Raw genomic sequence first — 14,256 nt, forward strand, 5'->3', positions numbered from 1 at the left:
TCATGCAGATGATTGAGGAGTTGCAGTTGCTGGCTCTCTTTTCTCTTCTCTTGAAAGGCGGCTGAGGGGTGACCTAATAGAGGTCTTTCAAATGATGAAAGGTTTTGATCAAGTGGATAGAGATGGAATGTTTCCACTTGTGGGGAAGAGCATAACTAGAGGCCATCAATACAAGATAGTTACCAAGAAATCTAATAGTGAATTCGGAAGAAACTTCTTTACTAATTGTTGAAAATGTGGAACTCACTACCACAGGGAGTGGTTGAAGCCAATAACATATGCATTTAAGGGGAGGTTGGAATAGAGGGAGATGCGGATAGAGTTAGATGAGGAAAGATGGGAGGAGGCTCGAGTGGAGCATAAACGGTGGCATGGACTGGTTGGGTTGAATGGCCTGTTTCTGTGCCGTATATCCAACCCATATTAAGGAAGGCAGCACCAGTTAACCACTTGCTGAAGACTTCTTCAGCTATAACCTGTGGCACCTTGGCTCTGGCTCGTATGTTTGAGTCCCACACTAGGGGCCCAAGTTTCGGGCCACGCCTTGGATCTGGACGCCCGTTTTTCGCGTCACAAAGCGCGCCTAAAAAAACTCACCTATTTTCCGGCTCTCTGCAAGCCCTCTGGAGCTGGGCGCGGCGCAGCATGAGTTGTGGGGGGCAGAGCCAGGGACCTCTGCACATGCACACTACATAACCAGTACTAAAACACACAAGGCAGGAGTTTGGACCTGTTTTTCAAATCTAAGTTCTACAGGAAAAACTTTCTCTGAAACAGCCCCAAGGGCGAACAAGGGTACTAACCCCAGTCTGCTGCCAATGTTGTTGTATAACTAACCATTTCACACATTGAGACTTCACACGTTAGATTTTAACCCCCATAATGAGCTGGCATCAGTCTGGGTCCATCTGCCAGCAGATGATTCGGACAGGTGCCTTTCTGGGTTCTGCTCCAATTCGGGGGCAATCAACACTGGTCATTTTTCTTGAAAAGTTGAGCATGAGTTTTCATCTGAGACACAGTGGGCAGTGAGTAGTTGTGAAATTTCGCAGATCATTATTCGTGAGGAAAGTCATTTGCCCACTTCAGCTCCAACATGTCAAAGACTCGATAACCCTCAACAGCATACAATGGTGTCTTAACCGATTCCATGAATCTTTGCCTCACCATCTCCCCAACCTCCCTTTCCTCTCCAAAGTCCTTGAACGTAACATCGTCTCTCTCCGTTACTACCTCAGCTCATCCATACCTTTGTTACCTCTAAACTTGATTATTCCAACACACCCCTGGCTGGCCTCCCACATTCTACCCTACATAAACTTAAGGTCATCCAAAACCCGGCTGCCCGTGTCCTAACTCTCTCCAAATCCCATTCACCCATCACCCACTGTGCTCGCTGACCTACATTGTCTCCCGGTTAAGCAACATCTCGACTTTAAAATTCTCATCCTCGTTTTCAAATCCCTCCAGGGCCTCGCCTCTCCCCATCTCTGGAATCTCCTCCAGCCACCCCCTAAATCGATCAGATATCTGCACTCCTCTAATTCTGCCCCCGAGCGTGCATGATTATAATCGCTTTACCATTGGTGGCTGTGCCTTCAGCTGCCAAGGCACCAAACTCTGGAACTCCCTCCCTAAATCTCTCCGCCTCTCTATCCTCTTAAGACACTCAATAAAATCTAACTGTATTAAAAGGCACTATACAAGTTGTTATTAATGTACCCGCATGTTGATTACTTTCCACGTAAAGTACGTCCTGACACCAGTCTGCCAATTTGAACCCATGCTCCCTGTCCTAACGTTGGGTTCAGCTTAGGAGGAGGAATAGGAGAAGACTGTGGATTTTCACAGTACAAAGGTACCCTGAATCGCTTTAACTGGTTTGTTATTGACACCTGCCTTTTATAATTGCATTAGAAGCTGGCTGACTGGTTTTATTTAATTTCTACCAGGAAACTGATGAAACAAATTATACAAATACAGGAGCTTGCACTGGTTTTCCGGTCATTGGAGTGGGATAACATTTCAGTGAGCCAGTCTGCGAGACAGCACCAAGACAAACAGAGCAATGGATCATCGTCTCGTCACCTCGATGATGCATCGATTCCATTTTGTAACCTGGAAACTGGCTTGGTACCATTCAGATGTCAGTGAGTACTTAATGATGCACAGCATTCAACGGGCTGCTTAACCCTTAAAACACTGGGCAGAGTCAACGACAGCAGCGGGAATCCATGCAGTTTTTAGGTAGAGAAGGACCAGACATTGTAACCAACGTTCCTGCTGAGTGGCGAGGCCGAGCGGCGGTCTGGAGGTCCCGCGCAGGATGCTTGCCGGATATTACACAGAAGAAACCGCTGAGCCAGTGAAAGGGACTGTGCACGGAAAAAAATTTGAGGGAACATTGATTGCAAACTGGGTCAATATGTAGCATAATTACACCAGACCCCATCAGGCAGTCTGCACAAAATATACAAGAAACTAGCAGACAGTGGATGCGTTAGAGGCTGTACTTAGAAAGCCAAAAGCAATGGGTTATAGAGGATGTAGGAGGTTTTTCCAGAGTAAATGTATCTACATAGCACCTTATCACATCCGAGAAACTCCTTAGTAGCCAAAGAATCCTCCCCCACTCCCTCATCATGGCGGCGTCTCATAGGTTCATAAACATGCGACCCCTCGACCCTGCTCTGCCATTCAATAAGATCACGGCTGATCTTCTACCTCAACACTTTCCCACCCGATCCCCATATTCCTCGATTCCCTTAGTGTCAAAAATCTTTCGATTACTGTCTTCAATGACATCCACAGCCTTCCGGGCAGAAAATTCAAAAGATTCACCACGCTTTGAGTGAAGAAATCCCTCCTCATCTCAGTCCTAAATGGCTGATCCCTTACCAGAGACTGTGACCCCTGGTTCTAGACTCTCCAGCCCAGGGGAAACAACCTCTCAACATCTACCCTGTCAATCCCCCTCAGAATCTTACATGTTTCAATGAGATCACCTCATACTTCTAAACTCCAGAGAATAGGCCCAATCTACTCAATCTCTCCTCATAGGACAACACTCTCATCTCAGAAATCAATCTGGAGGAAGGAGGGAGGGAAGGAAGGAAGGAGGGAAGGAAGGAAGGAAGGAAGGAAGGAGGGAAGGAGGGAAGGAGGGAAGGAGGGAAGGAGGGAAGGAAGGAAGGAAGGAAGGGAAGGAAGGAAGGAAGGGAAGGAAGGAAGAAGAAGAAGGAGGAAGAAGAGGAGGAAGAGGAGGAGACGGGGACGGAGGAGGAAGACAGAGGAGGAGGAGATGGGGAAGGGGACAGAGGTGGAGGAGGAGTGAGATGGGGGAGGAGAAGGTCAAGAACGCTGCGAAAACCTTGCATTTATATAACGCCTCTAACCGAGAACATTCACAGGAGTGTAATCAGACTCAAACTGACACCGAGCCGAAGGATGGGCGACTAAAAGCTTGGTCAAAGTGGCAGGTTTTAAGGAGTATTTTAAAAGGAGATGGAGGTAGAGAGGGGAGAGGTTTGTGGAGGGAACTGCAGAGCCTCGAGCCTCAGCAGCTGAAGGCACGGCCACCGATGGTGAGGCGTAGAGTGTGAGATACATAAAAGGCCAGAGTTGGAGGAAGGCATAATGATGTCTGCTTGTTCAGATGGACACAAAAGCTCCCACACGGCACTATTGGAAGAAACACGGAGTTAAACGCCCCTCAGCTCACGTACAAGCAGAGCCTATCCGAATGGAGGAGCGGAGGGTGACTGTACCAGCATCCCGTGCCCCACAAGGAGTCGATGCCGGGGGAAAGAGGGGCAAAATTCAGAGGAAAAAGACTGCCTCCCGCCACTGTGTGCCACTGCCCAGCTCTCGAACATACTGCACTACCCATTCACGTCTCGGGTTTTTTATTTTTACAAAGAAAAATGTAAATCTAGTTGTAGTTTGCATTCTGATGGTAATCCATCCCCGCACAGGATTAGACGGCCAGTAGCAAAGACTGCCGATTATGTCACCTCATTGGCAGCCGGTACATTGCATGCAAGAATACGGGCTTTGTGTGCTCACTGCATGAGCTCATCTTTCCAAGTGAGTAAATCACAGTGCGTACCCCATCCCCCCAACATAAAACAATCACCCTGGGGAGCGGGTAACCTGTGCTGACCCTGCTACTATGTAAAATCTTTCACACCAGTCTGGGAAAATCTGCACGGTCCTGTGTTACCAATGATTTACGCTGTGGCTCGCACTTGCTGCCAAGATAATGTAAAACTTGCCAGCGTAGCAGTCAGTGAGAACAAGGCAAATGCGCAGTCTTTCCCTGGCGCCATCTAGAGGAAGGCACCAAAGCACAGGCAGAGAGGAGAAAAACAGAGAAAGACAACAACAACTTGTATTTACATAGCACCATTAACGTAATAAAACGTCCCACAGCGCTTCACAGGAGCATTATAAAACAAAACTTGATATCGAGCCACATAAGGAGATGTTACAACAGGTGATCTGGTTACAGTATAGGTTTTAAGGAGCGTCTTAATGGAGGCGAGGAGAGTCGGGGAGGTTTAAGGAGAGAGTTCCAGACCTTGCGGCCTAGGCAGCTGAAGGCACCAATGGTGGAACAATTAAAATCGGGGATACACAAGTGGCCAGAATTAGAGGAGCGCAGATATCTCGAGGGGTTGTGGGGCTGGAGGAGATGAGAGAGATAGGGAGGGCCGAGGGCCATGGAGGGATTTGTAATGTAAGGATGAGAATTTTCAATTTCAGGTATTGCCGGACCAGGAGCCAATGTAGGTCAGCGAGCACAGATGGTGATGGTCAATGGGACTTGATGCGAGTTGAGACACAACAAAGGGTCCTTTCACATCACTTCGGTCAAGCGGGTAGCTGCAGGACAGCTTTAGGAGGTTCCCCTGAGACAGTGGCCGTGGTACATGGAGCGCATGAAGAATGGACACTTGGGCATGGTAGCAGGGTTGTTCCCAGCATTCGAGCAACTGTAATCTAGTACAAGTTCATAGCTCCAGCAGAGAGAGAAAATTAGAAATTATATATAAATATATATAATTACACATCATAGAAGATTACAGTAGAGTCTGCGCCGGCTCTTTCAAAGACCAATCCTGTCAGTCCCACTCCCCGCTCTTTCCTCATATCTCTAATTTGTTTCTCTTTCCAGTATTTATCCAACTCCCTTTTGAAGGCTGCTGGCTGAATCTGCCTCCGCCGCCCTATCAGGCAGCGCATTCCAGATCCTAACCACGAGCTGCGTAAAGAAGTTTTTCCTCATGTCGTATCTGATTCTTTTGCCAACACCTTAAATATATGGCCACGGTATGGGGGAGGGAGGGAGAGAATCCAAGGAGGAAAGCAGCTGGGAAGAATTTGTACTGTATTACTTTGCAATATAAATCTGAATCAATAGAAAATCAGAATCGGACAGGCAGTACACACTATTAACACAGGTGGATGTATTAAAAGACTACAGTAGTAAAGAGAGCTTTGAATCAAGAACTGGGGGCATAGTTTCAGAATAAGGGGTCGCCCATTTAGAACAGAAATAAGGAGGAATTTCTTCTCCGAGGGTCATGAATCTTTAGAATTCTTTACCCCAGAGATCTGTGGAAGCTGGGTCATTGAATATATTTAAGGTGGAGATACAGATTTTTGAGCGATAAGGGAGTGAAGAGTTATGGGGAGCGGGCGGGGAAGTGGAGCTGAGTCCATGATCAGATCAGCCATGATCTTATTAAATGGCAGAGCAGGTTCGAGGGGTCAAATGGCCGACTCCTGCTCCTATTTCTTATGTTTTCATGGATGCAGAGGTGAACAGAGACCCTTGCGAGAGAGATGAGGCAGCGTGTAGACAAGAAAGAGTGCAATGTGGAGTTTGCCGGGCTCTGTTTGGACACGACCCTCCAGCAACCAACATCCAAGTGTCTGGAACCAATTCAAACTGAAGCACATCGCCATCCAAAACAAAACTGCAAGAGCCTGTTGCTGTTGAGCTCGGCAGGAGTTGCAGCGATTCCGCCAACCGATGAGCTCATTGTCCCAGTGTTTGGTATCATGGGAGTGTGCAGCAAGCAGGAAGAGCAGAGTCCAGAGAGGCGAAGGGTAAGCTTGAGCTGCAAACTGCAGCAAGTTACATTCCATTTACTGCCTATTTTAAGACAACTTTTTCAATGGCTTAAACTAGCCGAAAACAAATAGCCCCCACACACACACGGCGAAAACAGTGACAAACAACCAGTATAGAAACAATGTGCCACAGCTTGAAAGGCAGCAATAAACCTCACTATACAGACACTGCAAATTGCATGAGCGAGCGATTATGTTACATAGAAACATAGAAAATCGGTGCAGGAGCAGGCCATTCGGCCCTTCGAGCCTGCACCACCATTCAATATGATCATGGCTGATCATTCCCTCAGTACCCCGTTCCTGCTTTCTCTCCATACCCCTTGATCCCTTTGGCCGTAAGGGCCACATCTAACTCCCTTTTGAATATATCTAACGAACTGGCCCCAACAACTTTCTGTGGTGGAGAATTCCACAGGTTCACAATTCTCCGAGTTGCCATGGATATCTTCACTATTTCTTCTTTTTTTAATCTGTTGACAGGCGGTGGGCGTCGCTGGCAAGGCCAGCATTTATTGCCCTTAAAGGAGCTGCCCAGGGCCAAAATAAATGACAGGGAACATTGGTGTGAGGTACATTTCCCTGTATTGTCTGTCAGACATTTTGTACTAAGTGAGTGCACGTATCTAAATCTGTTAATGCTGTTGCCTCACCTGCGGCTGGTCAGCGATTTGTAGTGGACACTGGGGAAACAAGCACTCTTTGAATAGACACTGCTGATGGGAACCACCTTCCCACACTGTGTAAACACAGCCAGTGAAAAAAGAAACCGATAAACAAAAGAACGAGATTCAGTACGCGAGGATCACAGTGTGGTCTGGCACTGCTCCCTCGATGGCTGGAGGCCAGTTCGCAAGCAGGAGAGCTACTGTCTGTCCGGACGGTCAGTGGCCATGTGTCTGAAAAGACCGATGACGGCCTATAATTCATTGACTTAGGTCAAAAGATCTGCTCCCCATGACAACAACAACTTGTCTTTATATAGCGTCTTTTATGTAGTTAAACGTCCCAAGGAGCTTCACTGGAGTATTAGGAGATAAAAGGATTGACACCGAGCCACATAAGGAGAAATTAGGGTAGGTGACCAAAAGCTTAGAAACATAGAAAATAGCAGCAATAGCTGCACCGTCATTCAATATCATGACTGATCCTCTATCTCAACACCATATTCCCACTTTATCCCCATACCTCTTGATGCCTTTTGTTTCTAGAAATCTATCCATCTCCCTCTTAAATATATTTAGTGACTGGGCCTCCACAGCCTTCTGTGGTAGAGAATTCCACAGGTTCACCACCCTCAGTGAAAACATTTCTCATCATCTCAGTCCTAAAATTCTTACCCCGTATCCTGAGACTGTGACCCCTTGTTTTAGACTTCCCAGCCCCGGGGAAACATCCTCCCTGCATCCAGTCTGTCCAACCCCGTCAGAATTTTATACATTTCAATGAGATCCCCTCTCATTCTTCTAAACTCTAGTCAATACAGGTCTAGTCAACCCAATCTCTTGGTCAAAAAGAGGTATGCTTTAAGGAGCGTCCTGAAGGAGGAAAGGGAGGTAGAGGCGGAGAGGTTTAGGGAGGGAGTTCCAGAGCTTGGGGCCCAGGCAGCTGAAGGCACGGCCACCGATGGTTGAGCGATTATAATCAGGGATGCTCAGGAGAGCAGAATTAGAGGATTGTAGACATCTTGGGGTTGTTGTGGGGCTGGAGGAGATTAGAGATAGGGAGGGGCGAGGCCACGGAGGAATTTTGAAATCGAGGTGTTTCAAAATAAAGGAAAATGGAAGCCTTTGCAGATCAACGTAATCCATCCGTCCTTTTAACAAACTGTACCGCGAGGGCCATAGTTTAACACTGAACAATGAGAACTATGTATTTTGAATTGTAATCAATATTTTGACTTTGGACCAGTAGCAGGGATGTGAGATGTATATTGTGCTGATACTTTGTATTCTGTCTTCTTGTAAACTGAGAGATTCCCTACTGTTGCAGCCAATACACGTGGATGTTGTTTAAAAACCAGGTCACACAGGAGAGGAAGATCTGCTCCACAATAAGGGAAAATTGAAGCCTTGGTGGATCGGCCTAAATTACAATGTCAACTTCCCCACCTTCCCCAGACATATTCATTTCACTCTTTAGTGATTCCAATCACACCACAGGCTAAATGTCCTCCAGCATTTCCTGTAAGAGAGCTCTCATCGTTTCCACATGTGCCCAAGTCACCTTCCTTCTCCTGAACACGAGTGTATGTCCAATAACGGACCTTTCCCCCGATAGATGGAGCAGTTCATCCTTCATTTCAAAGATGGGCGCGGCATTTCCATTACTTTCTGCAGCTTAAAACACGATAAACGATCTCCACAGTAAATTTCCCAGCTACTTCTCTGATATCTGTATGTGCACATTAAAATTCATGCATAAACATGACTTAAATCTGACTTACGAACGAGCAGTCACATCGGGCAGTAACAAACATTTCGGCGGCAATACAGGTGCAAGTTTCCTGCTGTGTTGGTTCCGATCCATTGACAGATTGCACAGGTATATATTAATGCAGTATACAGGTGCAGCATTGAGAATCAGATCCCTCGGGACCGAGGCCATTCCGGATTTATGATCGTCTTTCTGATGTCACGAATCCAGAAGCACTCAAGCCCAGGGTCAGGTATTTCCAGATTATGGAACGTCGGGAGGGGAGAGGGGGGTGTCCTCGCCGAGAAGGCGGTATTCAGACGGGCCAGCCCTTCAGGAGGACAGGAGTGCTCGGGCTGGGCCCCGCCGAGGAGGGGGTGCTCGGCGCAGAGACCCTGAGGTAAGGGCAGCGGTGGGGCCGAGGTCGGCCGGTCCGGATTCCAGAACATTTTACAGATTTCCAGACGACCCTGCCACTGATCAATCCGGAGTCCAGACTCCGAGCATTCCGGATTCTTGACGCTGCACCTGTACTATCCCAAGTGTCAGAAATAATGGACACCCAATAATATCAAGTTTGATAATAGTCCATCTGTCTAGGATAAAGTGGAAATCTGGGTTCTCCTAAAGAAAAGTCAATGTATTGCAGCAATTAACTGGCAGCCTTCTGGTCATCATCACATTGCTGTTTGTGGGAGCTTGCTGTGCGCAAATTGGCTGCCGCGTTTCCCACATTACAACAGTGACCCCACTCCAAACGTACTTCATTGGCTGTAAAGCACTTTTGGACAGCCAGTGGTCGTGAAAGGCGCTGTAGAAATGCAAGTCTGTCTTTCTTTCATCCAAAACTGAACAGTAACCGAGAATTAGATGTGTTTTTCAATGCCACGTCAGGAACAGATAACTGATCATGTGAAAGTTTATCGGTGTTGAGGTGCAGCAGTGTCAGAGCATCACCATCCCCTTTTACAAACAAATTCACACTGTGCCTGCTGAAGAGCCTTGGGTTCAATCTTAGGATGTGTCAGAAAAGACGGGAACAGACAGGTCCACAACATCCCTCGAAAGTGCGGAGTTCCCTCCCTTTATACTGACAGCGCAGCGTAACTAGCACGAATACAGGGCGCCTGCCACTGGCGACATGGATATAGCGAAAGTCCAGCTGCATTCTTTAATAGACGTGCCAATTGCTGAGAGTCAGCTGTCAAAGCAACTGGAACGACGACTGTCTGCTGTGCAAGGAGTCAGTCACTGCTTCTGTGCACATTTCACCGACAGTCGCTGGTGTCAAACTCTCGCAGTTTCCAATTCATGCTGGGAACCAAAACACTATGCATTTCAGGGTTGGGGAGGTCCATTTCTCTGTGTGGGTTGCAAGGACAGAGACCAGTTGCTCATCTTTATTTCCCCGATATTGGTTCCCTTAAGCTGACAAACGCGCACAGACCCATATTACGATGATTTTGTGATGCTATCGGTTCAAGTGTGGTGTCATTATACTTTAGGGTGTAGCCAGCAGAGCTGTAAAAGCACCGTGCCAATTAGCCGTGTTGTTTGTGCTGTGGGTCCCGGGTGAACTAAAACTGGGTTGAGACTTGGCATACCAGGGATATTTACAGCCAGCAAACAAAGGCGACGTTTGGTGTGGTTCAGACTTGGACCCAGAGCGGAAAGGCCCGCTGCATTAACCAGAATTAATAAAACTTCCAGCGCCTCGAAGGCTCAGTTGGTAAAAGGTCCCAGGTAAGATTCTCCACCTATGCTTTTTAAAAAAAAATTCGTCCCTGGGATGTGGGCGTCGCTGGCAAGGCCGGCATTTATTGCCCGTCCCTAATTGCCCCTTGAGAAGGTGGTGGTGAGCCACCTTCTTGAACCGCTGCAGTCCGTGTGGTGAAGGTGCTCCCACAGTGCTGTTCGGGAGGGAGTTCCAGGATTGTGACCCAGCGACGATGAAGGAACGGCCGATATATTTCCAAGTCAGGATGGTGTGCGAGTTGGAGGGGAAAGTCCCAGCCAAGGGCATGGTGGGGGCATTATAGAGTAGCCTGTGCTGGAAATGGTTGTATGGACACCGAGCAAGAATGGAACCAGGGGCTTCCATCCATAGATGAGAAAGATGGCCACTCTCAATAATTAGCTTTTCTGGGTTGCAAACCCCATTCTCTTGTATCTGTCCTAGGATGACTCTTCCCCCCTTGGGGATGTGAGCCCACAAACTATTACTGAACTCAATTTCACAACTTGCCATGGTGGAATTTGAACGCCACCTACCCCTGGATTGCCGGCCAGTTCCGGAAGCACCAGGTCAATCCCACCCCCGTGACTAGAAAGTTCCAACTGCAGTCACACCACTCAATATCACAAGTAGAGCCAGGGACAAAGCAGCTTGGTAGCACTGAAGATAATTCCATGAAGAATATGAAATAAAAGTCGCATTCATGACAAAGTACAAAGCAGTTTATCGAGAAAAATCATCATCATCAGCATAGGCAGTCCCTTGAAATTGAGGAAGACTTGCTTCCACTCAAAGTGAGTTCTCAGGTGACTGAACAGTGCAATACGGGAATTAGTGTCTCTGTCACAGGTGGGACAGACAGTGGTTGAGGGAAAGAGTGGGTGGGGAGTCTGGTTTACCGCACGCTCCTTCCGCTGCCTGCGCTTGCTTTCTGCATGCTCTCGGCGACGAGACTCTGGGTGCTCAGCGCCCTCCCGGATGCTCTTCCTCCACCTAGGGCGGTCTTTGGCCAGGGACTCCCAGGTGTCGGTGGGGATGTTGCACTTTATCAGGGAGGCTTTGAGGGTGTCCTTGTAACGTTTCCTCTGCCCACCTGGGGCTCGCTTGCTGTGTTGGAGTTCAGAGTAGCGTGCTTGCTTTGGGAGTCTTGTGTCAGGCATGCGAACAATGTGGCCTGCCCAACGGAGTTGGTCGAGTGTGGTCGGTGCTTCAATGCTGGGGATGTTGGCCTGATCGAAGACACTAACGTTGGTGCGTCTGTCCTCCCAGGGGATGTGCAGGATCTTGCAGAGACAGCACTGGCGTATAAATACCCGTCAAGTTTTCTGTGGTCTAACAAACTGCTAACCTCTCTCCCCCACTGACCTGAGGGATCAGCATAAAAGGCAGATGCAGTGGAGAGTTATTTCCAATGGCACAGTGGCCCTCATGCTCTGCATCAGGTCAAGAAAACAACAGATGTTGTACAGGCTGACGTGAAGTCAATACCCTCCTTGGGCCCCTCAATGGTCCCAGTTGTTGTCAGATTCCTTCATCTCGCCCGTCACTCTGCCCCCTCACTCCTTTTTGCAGAGCAGCACACAGACAAAGGGAAACCCCAAATCAGAAATTCATAATCCAACAAAAACAGATGTTTTGATCTTTTTGAAGACTCTGCACTTGAGAGTCAGAAGCAGCCTCAACAGGGAGAAGCAGGTTAATGAACCCATCAATACAGCCGAGACAGCATCACAGGCTGGACACCACTGTTAGCAGCAGTTACACACAATAGGTCAGACAGTTCTGAAAACAACACTAAATGTCACTGGCGCTCTGAACACTGTACTTGGAGCACACCAAGGACACCTGGTAGTGGAACAGACCAACATTTCCTCCACGGCATCCAACATAAAAAAAAAGATCTGACCCCATACTCACATTTCTGTTCCATTTCCCTCATTATCTCGGCTGGGATTTTCAGTTTGTCGATGTGCTCGCGCAAGACGCTGGCCCATTTCTGCAAAGAATCCATGATCGTCCAAGGCCTGGCCATGTCTGCCACGAAGACCGCCAGCGTGTTCTTCAAGTTGTCCCCAGAAACCGCAAACTTAAGAAGGCCCTTGTGGTACAGCTCACCATCGAGAATCCACACGTTGCATCGCGTGTGATCTGTGGAGAGACATGCAGCTGGCATTACTCACTCGGATTAAACAACGCATTCACTAGTCAGCCTGGAAACCACAGCCTTTAGATCAGACTGGCGAATAAAGTGGAATGTTACTGTAGATGGCAGTGTGCAAGAGCACAGAAATACTTTGTCATAGGCATGCATCTCTTCTTTGTGTCTGCGATTTACATGCCAGTAGATAAGAACAGGTTGCACAGACTAGGCTTGTATTCCCGAGTATAGCAGATTAAGGGGTGATCTAATTGAGGTGTTTGATGACTGAAGGAGCGGGTAGATAGAAACTATTTCCTCTGGTTGGGGAGTCCAGAACAAGGGGGCGTCACCTTAAAATTAGAGCCCGGCCGTTTCAGGGGTGATGTCAGGAATCACTTCTTCATACAAAGGATGGTGGGGAACTCTCGGCCAAAGCGCTGCTGAGGCCAGGGGGGGTCAATTAGAAATGATAGATTTTTGTTGGGTAAGGATATTAAGGGTTATGGAACCAAGGCGGGTAAATTAAGATCCAGATTAGCCATGATCTAGTTCAGGGGTGGGCAATTATATGGGCTGGAGGCCCACTTAACAAGTTTTGGTGAGCTGGCACCCACCAATCGCGCGATCCCGCGTGGGCCACTCCCCAGCTCCTGCCGCTGAGAGAGACAATGCACTTGTGAGGCTGCATGCTCCTCGAGTCTCGTCACCGAGACAACGGAAGGAGTGTGCAGCAAACCAGTCCCACCCACCCTTTCCTTCAACCACTGTCTGTCCCACCTGAGAGAGACTGTAATTCCCGTATTGGACCGTACAACCACCTGAGAACTCACTGAGTGGAAGCAAGTCTTCCTCGATTCCGAGGGGCTGCCCATGATAATGATGATGACGCTTCAAAAAGTCCTTCATTGGCTGTGAAGTACTTTGAAGTATCCCGGGGTGGTCAACAGCTCTATATAAATGGAAGTTTATTCTCTCACTTATGCAAAAGCTTCTCCTCCCAGCCGTGCAATCATTGTTTGTGCTCTGATTGTGTTTGCCTTTGACTTGTAGGATGCACTTGCTGCTCAGAGTATGATTGAGAATTACCACAGGCCAGAATTGCAGACCTGTACTAACTCCGTGTCGATCCCTGGTGCTGTAAAAGACTCAACAAGGGCGTGGGGAACTCCAGGACTGAACACCATTGAATCCACTGAGCTAGCTGCTATATCTCCTCGGGTGTTAAAGGAGACAAGGCGTGAATTTGTGGGATATCCTCAAGTCAGCAAGATTCACTGAGTACTGGAGAAGTTCTGCAGGTTTGGAAGCAAGCAAGCAAGCACAGTGCCTATATTTATTGTGTCAGCCGTGGCTCAGGGTAGCATTCTTGCTTTTTGAGTCAGAAGGTTGTCAGTATCAAGTCCCATTCCAGAAGCTTAAGTAAAAAAAATCTAGGCTGACATTTCAGTGCAGTCCCGAGGGAGTGCTATAGTGTCAAAGGTGCCATCTTTCAGATGAGACATTAAACTGAGGCACCATCTGCCCTCTCAGGTGGACGTAAAAGATCCTATAACACTATTGGAAGAGCAGGGGAGTTATCTCTGGTGTCCTGGCCAATATTTATTCCTCAACCAACATGACTAAAACCGATTATCTGGTCGTCATCATCACATTGCTGGTTATGGGAGCTTGCTGTGCGCAAATTGACTGCCGTGTTTCCTACATTACATTTCAAAAGTTCTTCATTGGCTGTAATGCATTTGGGACATCATGAGGTTGTGAAAGGCACTATAAATGCAAGTCTTTTTCTTTAAAGGGAATGCCAAATCTGACCCAGCCAATTGCAGGC

At 47.8% G+C, this 14,256-nt stretch overlaps 1 protein-coding gene across 1 annotated transcript in view; it reads right to left on the reverse strand.

Annotated features, from left to right (window-relative positions):
- dync1li2 (dynein, cytoplasmic 1, light intermediate chain 2) overlaps positions 1–14,256 on the reverse strand; it is a 111,430-nt gene that overhangs the window by 77,811 nt on the left and 19,363 nt on the right. The window contains exon 4 of the mRNA XM_070898298.1: positions 12,206–12,436. Within this exon, the coding sequence (XP_070754399.1) occupies positions 12,206–12,436 (231 nt within the window). The remainder of the gene's footprint in view (positions 1–12,205; positions 12,437–14,256) is intronic.

The sequence above is a fragment of the Pristiophorus japonicus genome, chromosome 13 (genome assembly GCF_044704955.1).
Source record: "Pristiophorus japonicus isolate sPriJap1 chromosome 13, sPriJap1.hap1, whole genome shotgun sequence".
Classification (NCBI taxonomy): domain Eukaryota; kingdom Metazoa; phylum Chordata; class Chondrichthyes; family Pristiophoridae; genus Pristiophorus; species Pristiophorus japonicus.